The 26875-nt window shown below is 42.6% G+C and overlaps 1 protein-coding gene across 3 annotated transcripts in view; it reads left to right on the top strand.

Annotated features, from left to right (window-relative positions):
• Positions 1-26875, top strand: part of SGCZ (sarcoglycan zeta) — a 1689841-nt gene that overhangs the window by 1479672 nt on the left and 183294 nt on the right. For all 3 annotated transcript variants that reach the window (XM_073645424.1, XM_073645425.1, XM_073645423.1), the window contains one exon: positions 3712-3799. In XM_073645424.1, coding sequence (XP_073501525.1) covers positions 3712-3799 — 88 coding nt within the window. The remainder of the gene's footprint in view (positions 1-3711; positions 3800-26875) is intronic.

Genomic DNA, 26875 nt, shown 5'->3' on the forward strand with positions numbered 1-26875 from the left:
CCCCAGCCTGAAGAGGCTGCTGCCCACGCAGAATCCACACAGGATGACAATGCTCCACAGAATACTTCTCTTCCCAACCTCAAGAGGCAGTCCAGATGTGCAAGGCGTAGAGGTAAACCATCACGTCAGGTTCTGTCCTCCCAAAGACCTCCTGTTCCCCAGCCTGTAGAGGCAGCTATCCGCACAGAATCCATGAAGGTTGACCATGTTCTTCAGGCAAAGCAGAGGCCAGAACTCTGTCATAAAATCGGATTGCGGACCCGCGGCGGTTGTTTGGGACACCCTGACGGTCTTTGTCCAGCGAAGGTTGGAGAGTCCCAAGACATTAGGCCTGTAGGAGAGGCTGCCCTTGGCGTTAGTGTTTCCTCTCCACAGATGACCATGACTGTCTCCGTGGAAAGTGAAGGCCTTGGATTAACCAGAAGTTTCGGGCTTAAAGCCTTGAAGAGTCGGTGTCTGATTCCCTTCCGACAACTCAAGAATTCAGTTTGGGCATTGTCAGCGGAGGGACAAGCCCTACTCAGAAACAGTCAAAACATGTCTGTACAAATTAAGCTCCAGATTGGAGCATTACACATGAAGAAGTTCAGATTCCAGGTGCTGTCTGGTTTACCCACAGGTCGTCCAGAGCCGAGAGATCTAGTGCCCGCTCAGGTCTGGAGATCCTGCATGGTGTTTCCTGGGGGACTGCTGAGGTACACGGGGTGTCCAGTCCCCATACCTTCAGGACAGTCAGGAATGTCTTCTTCTTCTTCATCACATCTGCTAGTCACTGACTCGCTGTGCGCTGAAGTCTCCGAAGGAAGGGAAGCGGAGGCAATGTCCCAACACAGTGTCGATGATTGTACCAATGATCTGGCTTCAGGTACCGCCCTGCCTCACAGACGTGTCATCTCAGAAACCAGACTGAAGATGGTCCCAAAGCAAGGATCCTCCATCTCTAATAAATCTGGCAATAAGTCCATCAAGGCGGTGGCTACCTCCAAGTCTCTGCACACCTCCAACCAGGTGGAGGACCTCCAGTTGTCTCTTGAATCCTTCGGGGTGCAACCTGATAACAAATGGAGAGAGACTTTCCTACACCCTGTATCTGGTACTTCATCCACTTCATCCTGTAAGCTTGGCAAAGTGTACGTCATGGCAGTGGTTACCCCCTAGTCTCTGCACCCCTCCACCCCGGTGGAGGATCTCCAGTTGTCCTGTGAATCCTTTGGGGTGCTACCCGATATTAACAAATGGAGAGAGACTTTCCTGTGTCCTGTTCCTGGTACTTCGCCCACTTCATCTGATGCTGAGGATGGCTCGTTGGGAGGAAGCATCCTAGTCACCAAGATGGTGAGACCAGTCTCATTCCCTCTAGTGGACAGAAGATGTAATCTTCTTGAAGAGAAGGATTGGCCTCCAAATTCTCTGTAGAAAATCCTTGCAGGCTTGAAGAAGAGGGGGCGTAAAGGGGGGGTACTGTAACATCCCTGGCGGCGTTCTGGCATGGCTTACCATCTCCCACCATGCAAGACCGCCAACTTACCTATCAGTCCTGGCTGCACACTTTGCTCCATTACTTGCTGTGTGCATGTCTCTTGTCTGATTGCTTAGGGCGGCGGCGCTGTTACTTCCTGATTTTTAAAGTTACAGTGTGCACAGTCCTAATGCGTCCCAAGCCTATTGCTGTGAGTCACTGGATACTTAAACCCCCTCCACCCAGTAGGAGGTGCCTGAGCAACACTTTCTTTTAGTGTGTTCTATGCAACTCAGTTGCCAGGTCCTGTCTGTATCTTGCTTGTTTCCGCCACCCTGGGGGCTGAGTACCCAGGCCCGTTACCTGTATCTGTAACTTCTAGTCTGTTTCTGCCACCCTGGGGGCTGAGTACCCAGGCTCGTTCCTGTATCTTGTTCCAGGTTCAGTTCCAGTCTGAACTGTGTCCTTGCCCGTTACCTGTTTGTCTCTATGTCCGATTCTTCCCTTTTCCTGCAATGTCTGAACCTGCACCTAACTCCAACTCGTTGTCTCTTTACTTCTGTTTGTGAGTTTTGCGTCGACTCGCTACTTCATTGCAAGTACCTTGTGTGTATCTGGTTCTGCTTGCCCCATTTTCCTGCCTCCATATCTAACTCCTATTTTCCAGCTATCTTCCTGTGTTTCCCAGTCTGTTCCATGTGAACAGAGCCCTGTCTTGTCTGCCTGCACCAGCGGATCCGCTCTGCTCTGCTTTTCCTCTGCGCCTGCGGTTCCGCTCTGCTCTGCTCCGCTTGTCCTCCACACCTGCAGTTCCACTCTGCTCTGTGCCGCTTGTCCTCTGCACCTGCGGTTCCGCTCTTCTCTGCTCCGCTTGTCATCCGCACCTGCGGTTCCACTCTGCTCTGCTCCGCTTGTCCTCCACGCATGTGTTTCTGCTCTGCTCTGCTCCGCTTGTCCTCCGCGCCAGTGTTTCTGCTCTACTTGTGCTCTGTGCCTGCGGCTCTGCTCTTCTTGTCCACCGCACCTGCGGATCTGTTCCTGTATCCCAGTCTGTACTGGTCCCTATTCAGTCTGCTTTCCTACCTGTCAATATCGGCCTGTCTGCATAAATGCCATGCCTGCCAGTACCCACCTGTCTGCATACCTGCTGTGCCTGCCAGTACCCACCTGTCTGCATACCAGCCGTGCCTGCCAGTACCCACCTGTCTGCATACCAGCCGTGCCTGCCAGTACCCACCTGTCTGCATACCAGCCGTGCCGGCCAGTACCCATCTGTCTGCATACCAGCCTAACCTGCCCGTTCCTGCATTCCCCGGTGTGTGTCAACAGCTGTGACCGGGGTCTGTCCAGGAGTAGCACCTGGGCCACCTCCCATGTCCCTCCTCGGACCACGGAGTCGATTAAGGCGCCGTGTGTTTGGTATATCTGGCGAGGCCCCTAGTCACGCCCCTATATATATATATATATATATATATATATATATATATATTCAAAAAGTACAGCAGCACAGCCTAAGTGGGCTGAGGCCAGATCCTCCACTTGTTACGCCACCCCTCTATGAAAGGTATTTTGCAACAATTTGTACAACCTTTTAAAAAAGTTGCACATCAGAAATATTTCTAAAAATATCAAACTAAAACCATTAAAATGATGGGAACAAGTTCACAAAAAAAGATGGAATTGGTGCAAAATGCTTTTAAAATTGCTCATGACTTTTAAATGTGTGTATAGACTAAATATAAAATGTGTAATATTCTGACGCAAAACATATGATAAATTACACCCTTTGTCACTGTTTCCCGTTTTATATTAAAACTGTTTACAAAAAAATTAAGGTAGATCAAAAGAATATGATTTCAGATTTTAGGTATTATTGTCCAATAAAGCAGTAAGGTCTTTCCTTCAAGTTTAAAGGGGTCCACTGCTAGGACAACACCTTCTCACTCTGAATATTTGCCCCAGTTAAAATAAAAACACTTACACTCACCTCCCATGCCAGTACCGTTCCAGTGGTGTTGGCATCTATGTCCCCAGGCTCATGTGAGGTTGATATGTCATGTGAGCCCTATGCACAATCAGCGCTGGAGTCACTGTCCCCACCTTCGAGTCCGCGGAAATCAGACTGCACTCATATGTGAAATTAGACAGCTCCTGGATATGTAGTACAATGGATATTTGAATTTTATTATGTAACTAGTGATATGATTCTATATAAGTATAAAATCTTACAAAATAATTCTTCGATATTACAGGACAGTGCACTGGTGTTACAATCAGACAGGAATGTAACAGTAAATGCAAGGAACCAAAATGGTCAACTAACAGGTCAAATGATAGTAGGTGAGTTTTTTCTACTCTTCTTCAAGAATTGCGGTATTATTTTATTGTAATTATATTAATATTTGTATGGGTTATAATATATGTGCAATATTTTATTTATTAAAGTGTTATTATATTATTACTGTGTGATTTACACTGTCTTTTGTACATCTTTGTCTTTCTTTCTCCCTTCATTTCATTTCTCACATTATAATTACCATGTGTCTCTGACCGCCAGGTCCAACCTTTGTAATCTTAGTTTCACAGTCCTACTGCTTCACAGAAAATCAAAAGCGCTCTTTTCCTGCTCATGTCTTTGTGATCATCTATGCATTTTTTATTTTAATGAGAAGATGTGTTAAAGTATGCACTAAAACTCAGTTGGACACATAAGCATTTACACTGGTAATGCAAAGCAGAATATGAACACTATTGTTGGTTTGTATATTTGTTTTTAGGATAATTAATATAATAATTGGCAAATTGATTAGAATACATCATGAAATATTGCTCTATTATTTTTTAATGTAACAGGCCGCTTTAAATAATTATCATATTACTATAAACAGTAAAGCCATGTTCACACTTTGTTTTTACTGTATTTTTATGCAAATTAAAAGCTACTTTTTACACTACCTGCAAAAGCTGAGATTTCAGAAATCTCATGCACATGATTGTTTTTTTTACCTAATTGAATTGAAAAGCGCTGCTTTTTTTAAAACTGCAGTAGGTCAATTCTTTCAGCATTTTTGCAGCGTTTTTTCGGGAAAAAACGGGAAAGTGTAGAAATGCTGCAAGAAACACAACCATGCATTTTTGCTGATATTTTGGTGAATAAACCAAAAAAATGCCACAAAAAACAGCAAAAACGTACCAAAAAAACGCACCAAAAATCAGCAAAACCTGCTTTTACTTTACTACTTCTTTACTGCAAAGAGAGCAGGCTTTGCCTCCAGAAAAAACAGCAAAAACGCCATGTGTGAATGTAGCCTAATAGTGTAGATGAGATTCCTTGGTAAAGCTAAATCTGAAAAGACATGGTGCTATAAATCGGTTTGAGGCAGAAAAAGATATGTAAGACTTTAGAACGACATCAATTAATTTTTTACATTTATTGGCACATTCTTACCTTTTTTGTATTTATTTTTTATGTTAAAAGTGTTGTCTGTCTTCATGTAAAGTTGTTCCACACATAGGAAGTGTTTTAAAATAATAAATTAAAGATTTGGTACCTATTGAAGCCTCTGCTGCTCCAACCTCGGTGAATGAGTGTCTGTGGCTGGCAGGTATTGTAGACAGGATTAGTGTTGAGCCACCCCCGTAGTGTTCGAGTTCGGTTCGGTTCGTCGAACACCCGTGTGTTCGCCGATCTGTTCGTCGAACTGTTCGTCGAACACCTTCGAACACCATTAAAACCAATGGCAGGCAAACAAAAACACATAGAAACACATAGAAAACACCTTCAAAGGTGTCCAAAAGCTGACAAACTGCTCAGAAGACACAACTAACACATGGAAAAGTGACAAGTACATATAGTCATGCGAAAATAAAAGAGGTGGAGGAGTAAAAGGAGGGGGAGACACAGATATAGGCATGTCATGCCCTTCTAAAATCCAAAAAGTGAGAAGCCGACACGGCCAGTCCGCTCCTGCCCGTGCCACCTCCGTGTCGCCGGGTTTGTGCCAGAGCCGCGGTGAACCCTGATGGCCAGCCCCCCTCTCCCAATACTGGTGCCTGTCCGCTGGTGGGTCGAGCGAGCCCCCCTGTGGTGGAGGCAGCTCTAAGCTTTTTAATTTAAATTGTCTCTCTAATTTGAATGAATACACTTTAAATCCATTTACAAGGATCTATTGGAGGGCAAGTCTCATGCCAGCAGCCGCGTAATTCCAGCTCCAGTAGCGTCCACTAAAGCTGCTGCAGTTAAAAAGCTTTTATAAGGATCGAGCTCGGCTGTCCACCGCAAGGCATCCTACTGCCAGTCCCAGCCCCTATGCCTTGGGGTGCCTCCTGATGCTCTTCACTGAGTATCCCATGGTCCCGAAGCATTTCCTTTGAAAAAATTAAGTGTCTAAACTACAGGTGGTGTAGCTTGCTTAACAGCCGGGATAATCCGCTGACTAGCAGACACTGCTACTAGGCACAAAGTATTTCCTGGGCTAGATGCAGTTAAAAATTTGTAATTAGATACTCTCGTTGGATGCTGAGAAAGCATTCCATAGAGTCTCCTGGCACGCCATATATGATTCTCTTAAAAAGCTTGGGGTAGGGGTCTAGGGGACCCTTTTATAGCCAAAATCACGGCCCTGTATCGCAATACGTCACCTAGGCTGAAGATAAATGGAACTGTAGCACCCTGAGGGCTCGGTTGCTACAGACGTATTGCACCTCACCCAGAGGTGTGATATCTCACTCTCAGGTAAGGATGGAGTGTGGATCAGGACCCGACACCTGCATGCATTACACCACATTGCCGTGGGGCAGGGCGACCAATATGCCCCTGAGATGGGCACGACAGTCCCTGTCCCTGGCTGAAGTGGGGGGAGGGAACACTGAGGAAGGGGAACCCTGTAGTGCAGGAGCAGGGAGGAAGCAGTTCCTGGGTGCATTGAGAAGGGAGTATAAAAGGTGGGCACCATCTTAGTTCAGTGCAGAGAAGTCTGAGCAGAAGTGGCAGGGAGCAGGAGCTCTGCATGAGCTCTGCTCCGGAGGCGGGCCTAGTAACAGAGGCCCAGGCCTGGAAGAGGGAGAAGGAAGGAAGAGGAGCGGAGAAGGCTCCAGGAACGAGGAATGAAGGGATCCCAGGGGTGCGGACGGGCGAGTCGCCACCGCACGCCCGAATCCACCTGCGTGCAGGGGTCAGGCCAAAGGGGGAGACCGGTCCCCGAACTAGTGGAGGCAGGAAACGACCCTCAGCTAGAAACCGGAGGCTCTGACATTTTATGTGGTGCAGCCCCTCGCTACACCCGCTAGGAAGGCACCACATAGGGTCAGGGAAACTGGCGCCAAGTTTACCAAGAGGAGGCCCGAGGCAGCCGGACAGAAGTGTTGGTAAGAAAGGCCAGACAAAGGACACACAAAGGGGGTCCTGTGAAGTGCTCCAAAGTTATCTGGGAGTTGTCTGAGCCCCTCACCTGGTCAGCACAGTACGACGTGGGCAGCCGTTACCTGCAGACGTGGTCTGGATAATAAGAACTGTGAGTAAAGGCCCTGGACTGCATCACTGACTCCGTGTCGTTACTGCTGCTGCCCTGCACCATCACCCCCATCCTCCGCATACACTGCCCTGAGGCTATACTCCTCCCGTGGGGAGTTATGCTACGCTCTGCTGCACCCACAACACCAGCCTCAGCGGTCTGCCCTGTAGCGGCGGTTAACTCTGACCGCAATCCACGGGTGGCGTAGTCGGACATTTAAACATCAAAACCACATAAATAGTTCCGCCACTGGTTTGACCGCCCTGAGCCACGGAACCGGGTCGCCGCCACGAAGACTACAACCACCAGCATCCACCAAAAAGGGTCCGGCTCCGGGTGTCCCAAGGCCCAGGGGGTGCGTCAGAACATTTTCATCACCTTTCACAATCACCAATGGGACAAGGCAGGGATGTCCTCTGTCCCCTCTCTTATACATCCTAGTGACGGAGCACCTGCTCTCATCAATTCGCCATAACCCCAATATTAGGTGGATTGAGGTGGGAGGCACCGAGTACAAGTGCTCTCTATTTGCTGATGATGTCCTAGTATATATCACTCAATCACATATATCCATCCATGCTGTTATGGCTGAAATAGATCACTTTGTTACATGGTAAAATTTTAAAATCAATGCAGCGAAGTCTGAGGCCCTCGATGTCTCCCTCCCCAAATCCATATAGGATTCCATCCAGTCCAACTTTCCCTTTGCCTGGCCCTCACAGGGTATCAAATACTTAGGAATTCCTATTCATAGAGACCTCTCCCATCTATGTTATCTTAATTTTGGGCCCTTTATTGAACAATTCCATACAGACCACGGTTGGCAAGTTAGAACTGTAAGATTCACTACGTGAACCGCTGGTGTTTTGTGGAAAAGCACATGTACACCGCGTTCCAAATTATTATGCAAAAATTGTTTAGGAGTGATAAGGGAAGAATTTGTTTGTTTGTCAGTTAAACTCATTGATGGTGATGTGTGTCAGGGCTCTTTATATCACTGTAAGCAATTGCAGACACCTGTGCTAATTAGTTTGGCAGGTGTGTCCAATGAAAGGCAAGACTACTTAAGAAGGCTCTCTCACATTATTAAGCAGCCTACATTTTCTGCCAAAATGGGAAAGAAAAAGGATGTGTCGGCTGCTGAGAAGCAACAAATTGTGGAGTGTTTAGGTCAAGGCATGACTACAACCAACATTGTGCGATGATCAGGATGAAGTGTCTTGGCAATCAAGAAGTATGTAGCTGATTCACAGTACACACGTGTGCGTGCTGATAAGGGCAAATTGAGGACTCTTTCCTACAGGCAATTACGTCAGGTTGAAAGAGCAGCGGCAAAAAAGCCATGTCATAGCAGCAGACAAGTTTTTGAAGCTGCTTGTGCCTCCAACGTCCCCCGAACAACAAGATGCAGTGTCCTTCAGAGGTTTGCAGCTGTGCATACGCCATCCTGTCGACCTCCTCTATCCACTTCACACAAGCAGAAACGGCTCCAGTGGGCCAAACATTACATGAAGACTGATTTCAAAACTGTTTTGTTCACGGATGAGTGCCGTGCAGCGCTCGATGGTCCAGATGGATGGAGTGGAGGATGGCTGGTTGATGGACACCCCACGCAAACACGGCTACAGCACCAACAAGGAGGAGGTGGAGTAATGTTTTGGGCTGGAATCATGGGGAGAGAGATTGTCGGCCCCTTTAGGATCCCTGAAGGCGCTAAAGATGAACTCCATAATGTATGTGGATTTTCTCAAACAGCACTTCCTGCCATGGTTCAAGAAGAAGAACCGTGTATTTCACAGCAAGATCATTTTTCTGCATGATAATGCACCATCTCATGCTGCACATAAAACATCTGCATCTCTGGCTGATATGGGCATAAAAGGGGACAAACTTATGGTGTGCCCCCCATGCTCCCCTGACCTCTACCCCATTCAGAACCTTTGGAGCATCATTAAAAGGAGTGTCTATGATGGCGGGAGGCAGTTCACATCTAAGCAACAGCTCTGGGAGGGTATTCTGTCCTCATGCAAAACAATTGAAGCAGAAACCATCCAAAACCTGACAAATTCAATGGACGAGAGAGTTCAGAAGCTCCTTTCGAACAAGGGGTCCTATGTGAAAATGTAACATCACCTAGAATAAAGTTTTGAGTTGAAAACTGTTTGATTTCAGTTTCTAACAACCTGCTAATGCTTATAATTTCAAAAATGACCATTTTTTTGGTCTTTATTAAAATGAAAAGGTTGATCGAAAAGTTTGGGGGATCTAAGAGTGTGGCAACCCAGTAGTCATGATTACTTCGAATTCTGACAATATGAGGGTCATGCTGCAGGTAGTGCAGCAAGAAGGCACTTATGTGTCTTGCGCATCTCGGAGCCCCAAAATTATTTTCCGGGCTAGATGCAGCTAAAAATTATTTTTAATTTTAAATCTGGTGGAGCTTATTATAGATGGCCTAATAGGATCAGTGCTGCACACTGCTACAAAGCCCAAATTATTTTCCAGTCAAGATACAGATAAACATGATTAGTAATTTGAAAGCTTAAAACGGTTGGTAGGGTGATTTTAACCAATCATCAAGCTTTTACTCTCCCCAGGATGACACAGGGGTAGAAAAGTCGTTTCGGATCCATGATTTGTTCATCTTTATGAACGTGAGTCTGTCTACATTATCAGTGGAGAGCCGCGTGCGCTTATCTGTCAGCACACCACCAGCAGCGCTGAACACACGTTCAGACAGAACGCTGGCTGCGGGGCATGACAAGATCTCCAAGGCGTAAGTGGCTAGCTCCGGCCATTTATCCAGATTGGAAGCCCAAAAAGAGCAAGGGTCCAGTGACACAGTCGTGGCTTCAATGTTTACTTGGAGATACTCCTGTACCATCGTCTCTAGGCGTTGACTATGTGTCAGACTTCTTGTCTCCTGTGGCCTTGCAAAGGATGGGCTAAAAAAGTGGTGAAATGATTCCGCAAAATTGATGTTATCAGCAGATACTGTGGTTCTGTTACGGTTTGAGTGCTGAACACTTGACGGTCCCACGGTTGGCAAGTTGGATCTGTGAGATTCACTACGTGCACCACTGGTATTTTGTGGAAAAGCACATGTAAGATTCTGCAACAGTCTCTGCTGATACTCCTGCATGCGTGCATCCCTTTCTATGGCAGGAATAATTTCTGCAAATTTACTTTTGTACCGGTGATCTAACAGTGTGGCAACCCAGTAGTTAGGATTATTTCTAATTCTTACAATTCGAGGGTCATGTTGCAGGTAGTGCAGCAAAAAGGCACTCATGTGTGTTGCGCATCCAGGAGCACCAAGTCCCTGTTGTGTTGGTGGCGAGGTAACAATCATGCTTCCTTCCTCTGTCCTCTCCCCCCAACCTCGCACAACAGAAATGTGATCAAGGTCTCCCTCATCTGATGAGTCTTCCATCAGTTCGTCCTCCACTTCTTCCTGGGCTCCTGCACCTTCCTCACTAGTTTGGCTGCTACCATGCGCCCTGGTAAAACCATCTCCCCCACCCTCACATGCCTGCCGCCTTGGTGCTGCCGACCTTCTGGACCTTGCAGATGTTAGCCCTTCCGCATACAACTCCTCCTCCTCTACTTCCTCCACCTCCTCTTGTGCCACCACCTGACTCCGAATTCTGTTTAACATGTGCTCCAGCATGTAAATCACCGGAATAGTCATGCTGATAATGGCATCGTCAGCACTAAACATCTTCGTCGCCATTTCAAAACTGTGCAGAAGGGTGCATAGGTCCCTGATCTGAGACCACTCCTCCAGCGTGATTTGCCCCACCTCTGAATCTCGTTGGCCCAGGCTATACGTCAGAACGTATTGCACCAGGGTTTGTCGGTGCTGCCACAATCGCTGCAACATGTGCAGAGTTGAATTCCACCGGGTAGGCACATCGCATTTTAGCCGGTGAAGTGGCAGGCCCAACGACTTCTGTAGAGATGTAAGTCGCTGAGCTGCGGGATGCGAACGGCGGAAGTGAGCACACAGCGACCGTGCCCTCTGCAGAAGGCCATCTAGTCTGGGATAGTGGGCTAAAAATTGCTGGACAACCAGTTTCAACACGTGAGCCATACAAGGCACGTGTGTGACATTGCCCCGGCGAAGGGCCGCACCCAGGTTTGCAGCATTGTCGCACACGGCCTTCCCTGGTTTCAGGTCCAGTGGAGACAACCATTCCTGAAATTGGTTCTCCAGAGCTGACCACAACTCCTCAGCTGTGTGACTCACATTTCCCAGACATTTCAATGTAAAAACCGCCTGATGACGTTGAGCCCTACTGCCAGCATAGTAAGGAGGTGTGCAGGATCCCTTCTGCGCAGTTAGAAAGCTTGTGGCATGACCAGACAGGCTTTGGGTGCAGGTGGAAGACCGAGAGGAGGTTGAGGAGGCAGAAGCAGTGGAGGAACTTTGACATAAAGAGGATTGACGCACAACTCGTGGGGACGGCAAGACTTGAACAGCAGCCCCTTGTCCTGCTGTCACCATAGTTACCCAGTGCCCAGTCAGTGACATGTAATGCCCCTGTCCATGCCTACTCGTCCAAGTGTCTGTGGTGAAATGCACCCTGTCACACACAGAGTTTCTCAAAGAAGCGGTGATATTGTGTGCGACATGCTGGTGGAGCGCAGGCACACCTTTCTTTGAGAAGTAGTGCCGACTGGGCATCTGGTACTGGGGCACTGCGACGGACATAAGGTCTCGAAAATCCTCTGTGTCCACCAGGCGGAAAGGCAGCATTTCTGTAGCCAAGAGCTTGCAGATGGTGAAATTCAACCTCTTAGCTTTCTCATGGCTAGGAGGAAATGGTCTTTTACTTGTCCACATCTGAGGGACCGAGGGCTGGCTATTGTGCTTAGACGGGGTTGATAAGGGTGTCCCCGGCAAACTGCCGGTCTGTGAGGAAGATGCAGGCGGACATGTTAGGTTGCCTTGATCCAAAGGTGGTGCTATCGATGTCGGACAGCGCTCAACACCAGCTGGTGTTACCACCTCCAAAGAAAATGATGACCTGCCAATCACGCTGGCTGTTGCGGGTAAAGAGGTGGCAGGTCTGCGCCCCAAAACAGGTGTGACTGCTGTCCCCCCAGTCACAGAGGATGAAGAGGCCGCGGATGCACAAGATATGGCAGACGGTGGTTGGCCCGGCCGGCTAGGCCGCATTGTAGCACACTGAGCTTCCCACTGCAACTTATGCTTCATGTCCATGTGCCGGTTCATGCATGAAGTACTCAAACTATGTATTTTTTGGCCTCTACTTAGCTTTTGCTGACAAATGTTACAGATAACACGAGTTGGGTCATCTTTATCGATCTGAAAAAATGCCTAGGCTATGCAAGGCTTAGCACCCATGCGACCTGAAGAGCCACCACGACTTGTGGTGAGAGGCAGAGTTGTGTTTGAGGATGCAGTTGTTGACGTGCTTCCAGTACTACGTCTCTGTCCAGGAAGGCGCAACCTGACCTCGTCGTCACTAGCATCTTCCTCCACCTCCTCTGCTGACCTCATCTCTTGGCTGACTGTGGGTTGACAGTAAGTGGGATCTCCGACCTCATCATCATCACCCTGTGCGTTATCACACCCGTCGTCCTCAGAGCCAACCTGTTCCTGCCCTGACAAAAAACTAAAGTTGTCGCTCCAATCAGGTATTTGAGTCTTATCATCGTCTTCCTCATTGTCTCCACCAACAGGAGTTACAGTCTGGGAATGAGGGTCTACATTATGGTCAGAACCTTCTGCGTCTGGTCCTGGATCCGACTCATAAAGATTCTGGGCATCAGTGCAGATCATTTCCTCATCTGGATTCACAGAAGTGCTGGAGTCGACCTCTGATTCCCAGGCTATAGTATGAGTAAACAGCTCTGCAGACTCAACCATCTGTTCTACCTCATACTCAGACGGGCAGCTGGAGATTTGGGAGCTGTGAGGAAGCAAGTGCGATTTGGGTGACACCTTTGAGGACAGGAGTATTTGTGATGTTGAAGTTGATGTGGAGGAGAGCCCACTTAAAGGAGCACTTGATATCCGTTGAAGCACCTGCTGTTTTTGTGCCTCATCTGGAATTTGTAGCGATTGGCGTGGCCGTAAGAAAGGGATCTTATCACATTGTCCGCTAAAAGAAGTAGACATTTTAGTTTGGCTGGAAGATGGTCTTTCTTCTGCAGATGTTACTGTTGCTTTAACACCTACCCCACGGACACAACCTTTTTTCCCCTTACCAACACGCCTATTCCCCTTTCCACCAGCAGCAGGCCTTTTTCCACTCATTTTGGTGGTTAACTAATTCACAACTCTGGAGTTGTTTGCACAAAAAAACAATGGATGGGAACCGAGCAGAGCTGAGTGGCCAAACTGTGGTATTAGGCCAAAACTATTGGCTGGGTTAGATGCAGAAAAAAATTATTTTGAATTTGCAACCTGATGGAGGTCAGTATAGATGGACTAATACAACAAGTCCCACACACAGCTAGAAGCCCAAATATTTTTTCAGAGGTACTGTAGATGCAGATAAAAATTAGTTTTAATTTGCAACCTGATGGAGGTCAGTATAGATGGACTAATAGAGAAAGTCCAACACACTACTAGAAGGCCAAATATTTTTTCAGAGGTAGATGCAGAAAAAAATATATTCAGTTTGCAACCTGATGGAGGTCAGTATAGATCGACTAATAGAACAAGTCCCACACACTGCTAGAAGCCCAAATATTTTTTCAGAGGTACTGTACATGCAGATAAAAATTAGTTTTAATTTGCAACCTGATGGAGGTCAGTATAGATGGACTAATAGAGAAAGTCCGACACACTACTAGAAGGCCAAATATTTTTTCAGAGGTAGATGCAGAAAAAAATATATTCAGTTTGCAACCTGATGGAGGTCAGTATAGATGGAGTAATAGAACAAGTCCCACACACTGCTAGAAGCCCAAATATTTTTTCAGAGGTACTGTAGATGCAGATAAAAATTAGTTTTAATTTGCAACCTGATGGAGGTCAGTATAGATGGACTAATAGAGAAATTCCGACACACTACTAGAAGGCCAAATATTTTTTCAGAGCTAGATGCAGAAAAAAAATATATTCAGTTTGCAACCTGATGGAGGTCAGTATAGATGGATTAATAGAACAAGACCCACACACAGCTAGAAGCCCAATATTTTTTCAGAGGTAGATGCAGAAAAAAATATATTCAGTTTGCAACCTGATGGAGGTCAGTATAGATGGACTAATAGAACAAGTCCCACACACTGCTAGAAGCCCAAATATTTTTTCAGAGGTACTGTAGATGCAGATAAAAATTAGTTTTAATTTGCAACCTGATGGAGGTCAGTATAGATGGACTAATAGAGAAAGTCCGACACACTACTAGAAGGCCAAATATTTTTTCAGAGCTAGATGCAGAAAAAAAATATATTCAGTTTGCAACCTGATGGAGGTCAGTATAGATGGATTAATAGAACAAGACCCACACACAGCTAGAAGCCCAATATTTTTTCAGAGGTAGATGCAGGAAAAAATATATTCAGTTTGCAACCTGATGGAGGTCAGTATAGATGGACTAATAGAACAAGTCCCACACACTGCTAGAACTAAAATATTTTTTCAGAGGTACTGTAGATGCAGATAAAAATTAGTTTTAATTTGCAACCTGATGGAGGTCAGTATAGATGGACTAATAGAATGATGCTATGCCCAAAAGATTTTACTTCACTAGGTGCAGTAAAAAAATTGGTATTCTATACACAGGTGGTATATCTTGCAACACAGATAGGCTACTCCACTGACTAACACACTCTGCAATAGGCCAAAAAGGATTAGCTTTGCTAGATTCAGCCAAATGCTGTGAAAAAAACTTGCACAGCACTGGCACAGACCTGCCTGGCAAAAACTGATAGGAACTCATGTAACCTAGTCCTGAAAAGGACTCCAATTACAATTAGTCTTTACTCCCACAACCTATCTATTTAAGAGCACAGACCTGCCTGATAAAAGTCGTAGGAAATGCTGTAACCTAGTCCTTAAAAGGACTGCAATCACAACTATTCCCTACTCCCAAGCTATCTGTATATTTGTGCGAAAATTGGCTTGAAATTAACAAGGTATAGCGCACACAGCAACAGCGGTGCCGTCTAACACGCAGCTGCAGCAGTGAGAAAATGGTGGCGACGGGGAAAATGGCTTGGTCTTATAGGGCAAGGACATGTGACATACACTGCCAATGACACATGCCCTTGCTTGTGTGAAAAAAAGCACTTCGCTCCGTGTGTGCGCTGCTGATAGGCTGACAGATTGCACCTCCCCACTGTAAATGCGGGAAAGAGAAAAAAAAATGGAGATCTTCATTGTTCCTGCAGAGATCCATCCCCTGCCCCTCCCCCCACCCCGCTGTACACTCAAACTGCGTATTAACATTAATTTTCATCATTACTGAGAAAAAATCCAGTTATGATTTTGGTGCACGAACAGTTATCGAACATAACCTCGAACAGCCGAATTTTTCTCAAATTGTTCGTGTTCGCCGAACGGCTCGAACACCGCCCAAAACAGCTCGAATTTGAGATTGGCGAACAGTTCAAGTAGAACAACGCTCATCTCTAGACAGGATGTCACTACTGTAGACCCGGAAAGAAAGAACTCTGGGGAGCAGCAGAGAGGCCACATGGAACATCAGGGGCTTCAGCATGAGCCAAAATATAGAAACAATTTTTACAGACGGAGAACAGTACACTAATTGTAGCTCTGAAACATCTGAATTGTACAATCAAAAGTTGTCACTGGAGGACCAATCAGATCATTTTGTGTAGTAATATAGGCATGTAATTGTAGAAGAAAATCCAGCTCCATGGATACAAAATCTTCATCTTTATTCCTAATTACTTTTTCCATATGTTCTTGTCCAGTTGCTTTATTCAATCATTGTGCTCAACGATATGGAAAAACATTTAAGTGCACTCTCAACATTGTTAATACACAATGCATAAAGGTGTTACATGCACCAGAAATGCATTGGTGTTTTCATTGATGAACTAAGACTCGGATGTAAAAATAGTTTTACAATCTTATTAATAAGACGAAGACTTTATATTCGTGGAGCTGGATTTTTTTCTACTATTTTGTTGATGTTTCCACATTAGTACAATATCCAGATCAAACCAGGCAAACACGGTGAGCTGATTTTTCTTTCCTACATAGTATTACTTGGCATCTAATATAACTCACTAATTTACTGTCATTTTTACCAGTAGAATGCCCACACTGCCCAGGTGTCTGATGGTCAGCACTGCCTTTGTTATTGAAAAATTAATCTATTTTCATTTCTTTTTTTGATGGCCGAGGAATGACCTTTATACAGCCATTGAAATAAGTATTGAACATGTCACTAATCTTCTAAGTAAATAATTTATAAAGCTACATGAAATGCTCACCAGATGTCATTAACAACCCATCCAAACCACACAGGCAAAGAAATCAAATCATAGATGTCCCTAAATTAAGTTATGTGTAATAATGAGAAATGACACAAGGAAAAGGTATTGAACACATGAAGACAGAGATGTGCAAAAGCTATGGAATGTCATGACACCAGCTGAAATCTATCAGTAATTAGACAGCAATCCTGCCACTTAGTGAAAAATAATATCAGCTGGTTCAACTGATGGCCTATAAAAAGGTGTCTCATTACCAAGGTGCCATACAAGACACATCTCATGATGATAAAACCAGTGAGCTGTCTCAAGAATTTTGCAATCTTATTGTTGCAAAACATACTGACGGCAATGGTTACAGAAGAATGTCTAAACTACTGAAGGTTCCAGTGAGCACTGTTGGGGCCATAATCTGGAAGTGTAAAGAACATCAATTCACCATAAACCATCCAGGCCGGAAGTGTAAAGAGCATCAATTCACCATAAACCATCCAAGACCAGATGCTCCCTGCAAGATTTCAGATAAGGAAGTGAAAATAATTTTCAGAAGAGTTGTCCAAGAGCCAAGGAATACCTGCTGAGAGCTACAGAAAGACCTGTAGTCAGCAGGTTCAAATGTTTTAAAGACAGCTATAAATAATGCACGCTCACTACACGAGACATTGCTGAAAGAAAAGCAGGTTCAAGTGTGGTTAAAGTTTTCATAAAAACATTTAGACAAGCCTGTAAAAAAGTAGGAGGATATAGTCTGGTCAGATGAGTCCAAAATTGAACTCTTTGGATGCCATAATACACATCCTGTTTGGAGTCCAAAAGGCACTGCATATCACCCCAAAAACAACATACCAACAGTGAAGTTTGAAGGTGGGAACATCATGGTGTGGGGCTATTTTTCATCATATGGCACTGGCAAACTTTTCATAATTGAAGGAAGGATGAATGGACAAATGTACCGAGACATTCTTGAAAAAAAAAAAAAAATCTGCTGCTATCTACCTGGATGATGAAGATGAAACGACGGTGGACATTTCAGCAAGACAATGATCCCAAACATACAGTCAAGGAAACGCTCAATTGATTTCAGAGAAAAAAATAAAATAAAGCTGCTAGAAATGCCCAGCCAATCACCTGACCTGAATCCAATAGAAAATTTACAGAAGGAGCAAAAGCTCGATGTTCATAGAAGAAGCCTAGGGAACCTTCAGCATTTAAGGAGTGTTTGTGTGGAAGAATGGGTCAATATCACAACTGAGCATTACATGCGCCTATTCACCATACAGGAGGCATCTTGAAGCTGTCATTACCAACAAAGGCTTTTGTACGATGTATTAATTACATTTCAGTAAGTGTGTTCAATACTTTTTCAGTGTCATTTCTCATTATTACACATAACATAATTTATGGATAGCTATCATTTGATTTCTTTGCCTGTGTGAATGGGATGGGTTGTTACCGACATCTGGTGAGAATTTTATGTCAAGAGCACCTTTAGAAATATATTTTCTTAGAAAATTGGTGATGTGTTCAATACTTATTTCACCTGCTGTAAATAGAAAATATTTAAATTCTTGGACGGTATTAATATTCTTCCATTTAATGATTTTCACAATAAAAGATAAAAAAAAAGTTTCAAATATTGAAAATATTGTAATCTGCAGTCATTGTGGCACATCTAGATATGATGGGAGATCCCCATTGCTGAGGCCTGCAATGTAAGAATGTACTTTAATTCTAAATAAAAAATGTTGCTGAGCATCATACCAATAATCAGAACTAAATTATAAATGGCTTGGTAAACTATGAAAGCTTTGTTGCAGTATTTGTCAGATATTATTTCATTCTGTCTTTCAACAATTATTGTAGATAGATGACATACAGACTTCTGAGCCCATGAAAGGGTATTAAGATTTCAGTTTTCTTGCATTTTTCCATCTGACATTTAAATACATCATTAATTTTAAATAGTCATGCCATCTTGCGAGTGGATGGTTGAAAGACATAAAAGTCAAGTGGGATTTTAATAGAATTGTGTAGGTTTAATGTAATAACTGCAATCCATATAATTTAAAATGCACATTGATTATACGGCTAAAGTTTCTTAGGGTTTTTCTTTCCTTTTCATGGCACGGTGAGAGCTTCAGAAGTAATTAAATTGCCTGTCAACTTAGCATTTATAGTTATTTATATGTGTAAATACCATTTATATTATTTCCTCTTTATAGAAGAGCTTCAACCACAAACTGACAAGTGCTGCATGTATTTTTCCAGCAATTAAATTTTGTGATCAAAAGATGAGTAAGCCTAAAATACACACGACACGTGTCAGCAGATTTACCATGACAAATACTGCATTCTGTGTTTTAGTTTTGAGTATTTAGATGAATGCAAGCTTACCAAGATAGCACAGCCTGTATATACTTAACTACAAAGAAATGGACAGCAGAATTACACACATTAGACTATCGGCCTGTCATGTCAACATCAGCAATGTGTGTGTTAGCCTTAAAAAAGTTTCCTACTTCTTCAAAAGTGGTCTTCATATGATAAAAATGGAAAAAAATATCAAAATCAGATAATATTGGGGAGTAAAAGGAGCTGAACCTTTCTGGTTGACCTCGCTGCTGCTGCAAAAGTAGTCATTCCACGCAGTGATAGACTTTAATAGGAGCTTTATTATGCCTTTTAATTTCATATTGAATTGTTTTAAAAAACAGACTACTAGACTATAGGTATGTCTTTTTTTTTTTTAAAAGTTCAGTGTGAACTTAAAACGCGTTGTAAAGCTACTATTGTGTGCTACAGCAGTGTGGAACGGCCCCCATTACAGCAGCACGGTCAATCAGAAACGTCCATCTCCTTTTACTCCCCAATATATTTGCAGATGAAGATTTCCTTCTATCTGTGGGCATGATTGCAGCAGCTGTATACTCTATTGGCATATAATGGGGTTGGGATATGCACAATCTGGTCAGGTGAGCACCCCCCGTCACCTCTCCCTAATTTCCTCTACCCTATAGTGTATCACCCTATGTGCGCTTGTCTCACTTTTTTTATCTTCTAAAATCAGATAATACTCATCCTCTCATGGTCCAGCTCTTTGCGTCTGCTTTTACTCTGTGTTTTTGCTTTAGCGGTAATATCATGTCTCTCACATTAACTCTGATCCAATGACTGAGCTAAGCGGCTCTGCCAATATAGCACGAGCCACTGAGCTCACTGTTTGGCTGCAGCGGTGATGCGACCTGTCACCGAGATGTCATTGGGAGGCAGCGATGGAGAGACAATATTGGACCCATAGAGGGATGATTAAAGTTTGATTTTGGTATGTTATAAAAATACTATAATTTATGAACCACTTTTTAAAAGTAGAAAAAAACTTTGAAGTCCTGTAACAGAAAAGTAGTATTATTATATTAAAGACACATGAGTAGCTGAGTGAATGAGTGAGGTATAGACATGATTAGTTGAGAAACAAGCCACAATTTAGCTTTCCTGAGAATCAGCACTGTTTTGAAGCTTTTAATAGTGATATGTATTTGCACATAAAAAGTAATTTACCAGGAAATCCATGCAGCTTTTTAAATCAACAATAATTTGGGATAATGCGTCACTGTCACATGTGTCTTTACCCGAAGTATCAACTGAAATTTACCTTTCAATGGCCAAGCCCATTTGAGCCTTTGTGATTTACTACAATGTTTTATGAGACAGGAATCATAGATATTTCATGCACTATTTGAGGGTGCATGCTGTATATTTTTTTCCTTTTTTTACACCATGGTGTATTTTTTTACAGAACACAGCATGTCAACTCTTTCAGCGATTTGCTGAAGTTTTTCCCCATTGATATCAAAATGACTTAGCACAGAAAAGGGATCAAAATCGATCAAAAACACATAAAAATACCAAAAAATGAGAATGGAATCATAGATATTTCAGGCACCATGTAAGGGTTTATGCTGAATATTTTTTTTCCTTTTTATTTACACTACCATTCAAAAGTTTGGGGTCACCCAGACAATTTTGTATTTTCCATGAAAATTAATACTTTTATTTATCAAATGAGTTGAAAAGATGATTAGAAAATATAGTCCAGACATTGACAAGGTTAGAAGTAATGATTTTTATTAGAAAGAATAATTTTCTCCTTCAAACTTTGCTTTCGTCAAAGAATGCTCCCTTTGCAGCTATTACAGCATTGCAGACCTTTGGCATTCTAGCTGTTAATTTGCTGAGGTATTCTTGAGAAATTTTACCCATGCCTCCTGAAGCCCCTCCCACAAGTTGGATTGGCTTGATGGGCACTTTTTGCGTACCATACGGTCAAGCTGCTCCCACAACAGCTCAATGGGGTTGAGATCTGGTGACTGTTCTGGCCACTCCATTACAGAAAGAATACCAGCTGCCTACTTCTTCCCTAAATAGTTCATGCATAATTTGGAGGTGTGCTTTGGGTCATTGTCCTGTTGTAGGATGAAATTGGCTCCAATCAAGCGCTGTGCACAGGTTATGGCATGGCATTGCAAAATGGAGTGATAGCCTTCCTTATTCAAAATCCCATTTAACTTGTACAAATCTCCCACTTTACCAGCACCAAAGCAACCCCAGACCATCACATTACCTCCACCATGCTTGACAGATGGCGTCAGGCACTCTTCCTGCATCTTTTCAGTTGTTCTGCATCTCACAAATGTTCTTCTGTGTGACCCAAACACCTCAAACTTTGACTCGTCTGTCCATAAAACTTTTTTCCAATCTTTCTCTGTCCAGTGTCTGTGTTCTTTTGCCCATATTAATCTTTTCCTTTTATTAGCCAGTCTCAGATATGGCTTTTTCTTTGCCCTGAAGGCCAGCATCCTGGAGTCGCTTCTTCACTGTAGACGTTGACACTGGCGTTTTGCGTGTACTATTTAATGAAGCTGCCAGTTGAGCAGCTGTGAGGCATCGATTTCTCAAACTAGAGACTCTAATGTACTTGTCTTGTTGCTCAGTTGTGCAGCGGGGCCTCCCACTTTTCTTTCTACTCTGGTTATAGCCTGTTTGTGCTCTCCTCTGAAGGGAGTAGTACACACCGTTGTAGGAAATCTTCAGTTTCTTGGCAATCTCTCGCATGGAATAGCCTTCATTTCTAAGAACAAGTATAGACTGTCGAGTTTCACATGAAAGTTCTCTTTTCCTGAGAGTTTCATAGAGCAAACAAATGTAATGCTCCAGATTCTCAACTAGCTCAAAGGAAGGTCAATTTTATAGCTTCTCAAATCAGCCAAACCATTTTCAGCTGGGCTAACATACTTGTGCAAGGGTTTTTTAAACATCCATTAGCCTTCTTACACAGTTAGCAAACACAATGTTTACACACATTAAAACACTGGAGTGATGGTTGTTGGAAATGAGCCTATGTAGATATAGCAATAAAAACAAGACTTTTGCAGCTAGAATAGTCATTTACCACATTAACAATGTATAGAGTGCATTTCTGATTCATTTAATGTTAGCTTCATCAAAAAAAATGTGCTTTTCTTTCAAAAATAATGAAATTTCTAAATGACCCCAAACTTTTGAACGGTAGTGTATATCTGTGGTGCACAGCATGTCAACTCTTTCAGTGATTTCCTGCAGTTTTTCCCCATTGAGATCAAAATGGCCTAGCATTAAAAAAAAGCATAAAAAAAGGATCAAAAACACATAAAAACACCAAAAAATGCAGATATTTTTTGCAGCAGTGTTCAGACAATAGACTTTTTTCTTGGGGAAAAAAAATATGCATAAGAAAAAGAACGTGTGAACGTACCCTATGATGGATGGATTTGTGTATGCCCAATTTAGTTAATAAGAGAGTAACAGATTTTTAGCAACAAATCTGTCACGTTATTATATGTTTGCATATTTCCATTATTTTATTCACCAAAATAAATTTATCCATTTAAGTTAAAACTCATTTTACCAACTTGTCTAATTTGAGATGGTATAAATTTAGGTTAGATATTACAGTGGCTCATCCTTGATAACCAATTTACTACCAATTTAGACACCTTTCTTTGCGCCAATAATTTGCAACAAATATTTGCGCAAGTTTTACACGCTGGTCTCAATTCATCAAAGCAATTAAACCAGAAATCGAATGTAAAACACTTTAATAAGTAACATAATGTTTGCGCAACATGGATTTGTGCAAAACATTTGTTACTTTTGGCGTTTTCATGTCAGTTTTTGCTAGCTTTGCCAAAATGAGTTGAGCAGGGGTTGAACAGGGCAAAGCCACAACTGCTAGTCTAATTCATGACAAGCTGTGGCGTACCTTACATCATAAATCTTACTCGGTCTTGGACTGAAGTAAGATTTATGGCGGGGTGCACTGAATGCACATGCCACTTTTCAGATGCACCTGATTCCTTAAAGGGATACATTGTGCAAAAAGTGTGGGCAGCATGAATCAGACACTGGCTGTGAGATTACAGCCATGTATGTTTGTCTTTTAATAGCTGCGGGAGACTGAGCCACACTAGACAGAGACTTGTCAGCGGGTGGGGAAATGCAGTGCAGTGTTTCAGAATCAAACATACATGGCTGCTATTGTATAGCCAGTGGCTGATTCATGCTGCCCATAGTTTGGGCAGCATGTATCACATGTCTGGTTCCATTTAAGCGGCGTACTCCTCTCAATGCATCAGGTGTGTCTAACTCCAATACAAATCCTCGTCAAGACCGGCATGAACAACTCTTTCTGCCAAGCCACTCCTCTTTCCCCTCTAAGCCATATTCCATGACAAACTATAGGTGCAAGCTATTTGTAAATGTGAGCAAGTGTCAGTTATTTTTTTCACACATTTCATAAATACTCTGATACTTATTAAATATTTCCCATTATTCAGTAAATGATGTAGAAATTGCAAACTTGGCCAAAGTCAAAAGCAACACAGAGCGTTGCACTATAAGAGTTCAGCTAACCTATTAGAAAAGTGTCAGAAATAAAACTATTGACTAGCAGATGGCAAAAAGATTTGCAGGACACCCTTATGGTGGCCCCACATTGGTAGTCCGTGGTTGCCAGACTAGAGTATTTAAAACCTCTTACTACCTGCAGCATCACTGGTGCCGCTTCAAATTAGTAAGCCATGTGAAATCCTTAGGTTGTGGAGTGCTGCAAATTGGTTGCCAACCATCCCAAAATTCTTGGAAAGTCCATAAAATTAGATCTCTTTTTCCTCCTGTCCATAAAAAAATTTACGTGTCCCTGATTTATTGAAGCTGGAGAATATTTTACAGATTTGGTTAGTATCTTTCCTCAGTTTGCCAAAACCAGAGGGGGTCAAAAATGCAGAATTGGTGACGTGTTTCTATTCTACTTTTTCTCTGTTCCACTCCTAGTTTTGGCTTCCAAATACTTAAGAAAAGTACTGACTGAATACTGATAGTGGGGCTGTAGCCTTGTGATTGTGAGTGTAGTTACAAGTTTATAGTGAAAGCATCTAATGCCTTCAGATCAGAAATATAAGCTGTAGACATATAGCACTTAAAATCTTAATGATTTGTTACAATTTTCCGATGTGTCCATAAAAAATGTTAGTTGACCATGATTTATTGATAAGCTGTCTAAATAACATAAAAAAAATCAAGATGGCAACACTGAGGATGCACACATGACATTGCAGGGGCTTACTAATCAGAAGAGGTGCAGGGAATTCTGCAAGAAATAGGAAATTTGCATTGTTCTGATCTTATTACCATAGACCACCATCATGGCCGCTATACTCGTGTCCAGTGAATCTTTATGTTATACTTTTCTGTTGACTATTTCTATTTGATAACCTTGTTTCCAGTACCAAATAGCAGAAATCTGAATGCACCTCTGAACTATTATCTAGACTAAGCAAAATCAAAGAAATGAGCTAGACTATATGCTGGTATATGTACAAAGTATAAGAGCATGTTCACACTATGGCTATTTCACAGCCAAACCCCCCCCCCCCCAAAAAAAAAAAAAAAAGAGCACGGAATTAAGTAAATAGTAATAGTACGTTTAAATAACACAGGGTACTTAGTTAATGCTATTTGGATCAAAAATGGTGCTGGCAGAGCAAACATGCAATCTGTCGTGCATAATTTTAAGACATCCAACTGGAGGCAGATACTCAGTCATAGTAGACTGCGTCAGGGTGTCTGCTCCAGAAGGCGTATACTCCCAAAAATTATGCACGACAGAGCTCACATTCGCTTTGCCAGCACCAATATAGTCTATGGCCTCATCAGCGCATACATTCAAATCCTGTTTTCCAGGGGGGTGTCCGGACGCAAACTCCAATGGGACCACAAATGTGCAGAAAAGCGCAATGTGAAAGCATCCTTTCTTTGTGTCAAGTAATTTCAATGTGAATAAGGGCAGAGCAGGACATGGTCCCGACCCGACTGAGACATCCATCCATGGGAAGCTATACAGATGAAATACTTCAGAAAGAGAGACCAAAACCCTGCTTGTACAAAAGAGAAGAGATAACAGCAAAGCCCAAGAAATGAGCCAGACTATAAGCTGGTATACAGTGGGTACGGAAAGTATTCAGACTCCTATAAATTTTTCACTCTTTGTTTCATTGCAGCTAGTTGGTAAATTCTAAAAAGTTATTTTTTTCTCATTAAAGTACACTCTGCACCCCATCTTGACTGAAAAAAAGATCACTGTGGCTGAGCTCCAGAGATGCAGTAGGGAGATGGGAGAAAGTTCCACAAAGTCAATTATCATTGCAGCCCTCCACCAGTCGGGTCTTTATGGCAGTGTGGCCTGATGGGAGCCTCTCCTCAGTGGTGCAAGACATATGAAAGCCCACATAGAGTTTGCTCAAAAACACATGAAGGACTCCCAGACTATGAGAAATAAGATTCTCTGGTCTGATGAGATGAAGATAGAACTTTTTGGTGATATTTCTATGTGGTATGTGTGGGTAAAACCAGGCACTGCTCATCACCTGCCCAATACAATCACAACAGTGAAACATGGTGGTGGCAGCATCATGCTATGGGGGTGTCTTTCAGCTCCAGGGACAGGATGAGTGGTTGCAATTGAAGGAAACATGAATGCGGCCAAGTACAGAGATTTCCTGGATGAAAACCTCTTCAAGAGTGCTCTGGACCTCAGACTTGGCCGAAGGTTCCAACAAGACAATGACCCTAAGCACATAGCTAAAATAACAAAGGAGTGGCTTCAGAACAACTCTGTGACCATTCTTGACTAGCCCAGCCAGAGCCCTGACCTAAACCCAATTGAGCATCTCTGGAGAGACCTGACAATGGCTGTCCACCAATGTTCACCATACAACCTGACGGAACTCGAGAGGATCTGCAAGGAAGAATGGCAGAGGATCCCCAAATCCAGGTGTGAAAAACTTGTTGCATAATTCCCAAGAAGACTCATGGCTGTACTAGCTCAAAAGGGTGCTTCTACTCAATACTGAGAAAAGGGTCTGAATACTTATGACCATGTGATATTTCAGTTTTTCTTTTTTAATAAATTTGTGAAAATGTCTACATTTCTGGGGTTTTTTCAGTCAAGATGGGGTGCAGAGTGTACTTTAATGAAAAAAAATTAACTTTTTAGAATTTACCAAATGGCTGCAATGAAACAAAGAGTGAAAAATTTAAAGGGGTCTAAATACTTTCCGCACCCACTATAAAGTGTAAGAGCACTATTATCCAGACTAAGTACAAGATAAACATTTTTATACTCACAGCATAACTAGAATTAGACTATAAATTATTCATTTGTATGAAAATATGAACATTTTCTTTTACATTTTTATATAAAATAATTCTTGAAATATAAGTGAACAATGTCTTTTTCAACTATCTTTTAATCCATATTACAATGAAGGTTTATAGAGAATATTTTATTCACGAACATAGAAATATAGGCCTCCACATATTAGATTTTCACAAACAATTAAACTCTACAAGGCCAAATTAACAGAAGTTCTGGCTTACAAAAGAAATTTCATTTATCATTATCACTGTGCAAAACATAATCTTTTCTAATTACAATACCTGCATGTTTGAGAAAAATGACCATAAATAACTTTTTAAATGAAAAAATAAGTAAAATATTAACAACATTTCCAAATATATCAAATATAAAACCATAGTCACAACAAGAAGATGCTCAGTAAAAATCAAGAAATAAGATTAACACATGGCAGTCATTTTGTAGCAATTCTTGAGACCTGAAACTGTTACACCTAAAATGAACAATCTCTACTAAATTCTCTGATATATAGAAGAGCATGGTTTATTACTATAGCTTATTATGTATTTAGTACTATTTTCTTACAGTATACAGTTTTAGAATACAGGCATACATTACAATGCAACCACTAACTATTTTTAGCAGTTGTTTCCTTGTAATTTACTATATTTTTGCTTCTCACAGTGAATGCAATTGTTAGAGTAACTCTTAATGCATATATCCAGTCAGGCA

Source organism: Phyllobates terribilis, unplaced genomic scaffold (genome assembly GCF_046119375.1).
Source record: "Phyllobates terribilis strain yellow unplaced genomic scaffold, ASM4611937v1 Scaffold_1__5_contigs__length_1240528914, whole genome shotgun sequence".
Lineage (NCBI taxonomy): Eukaryota > Metazoa > Chordata > Amphibia > Anura > Dendrobatidae > Phyllobates > Phyllobates terribilis.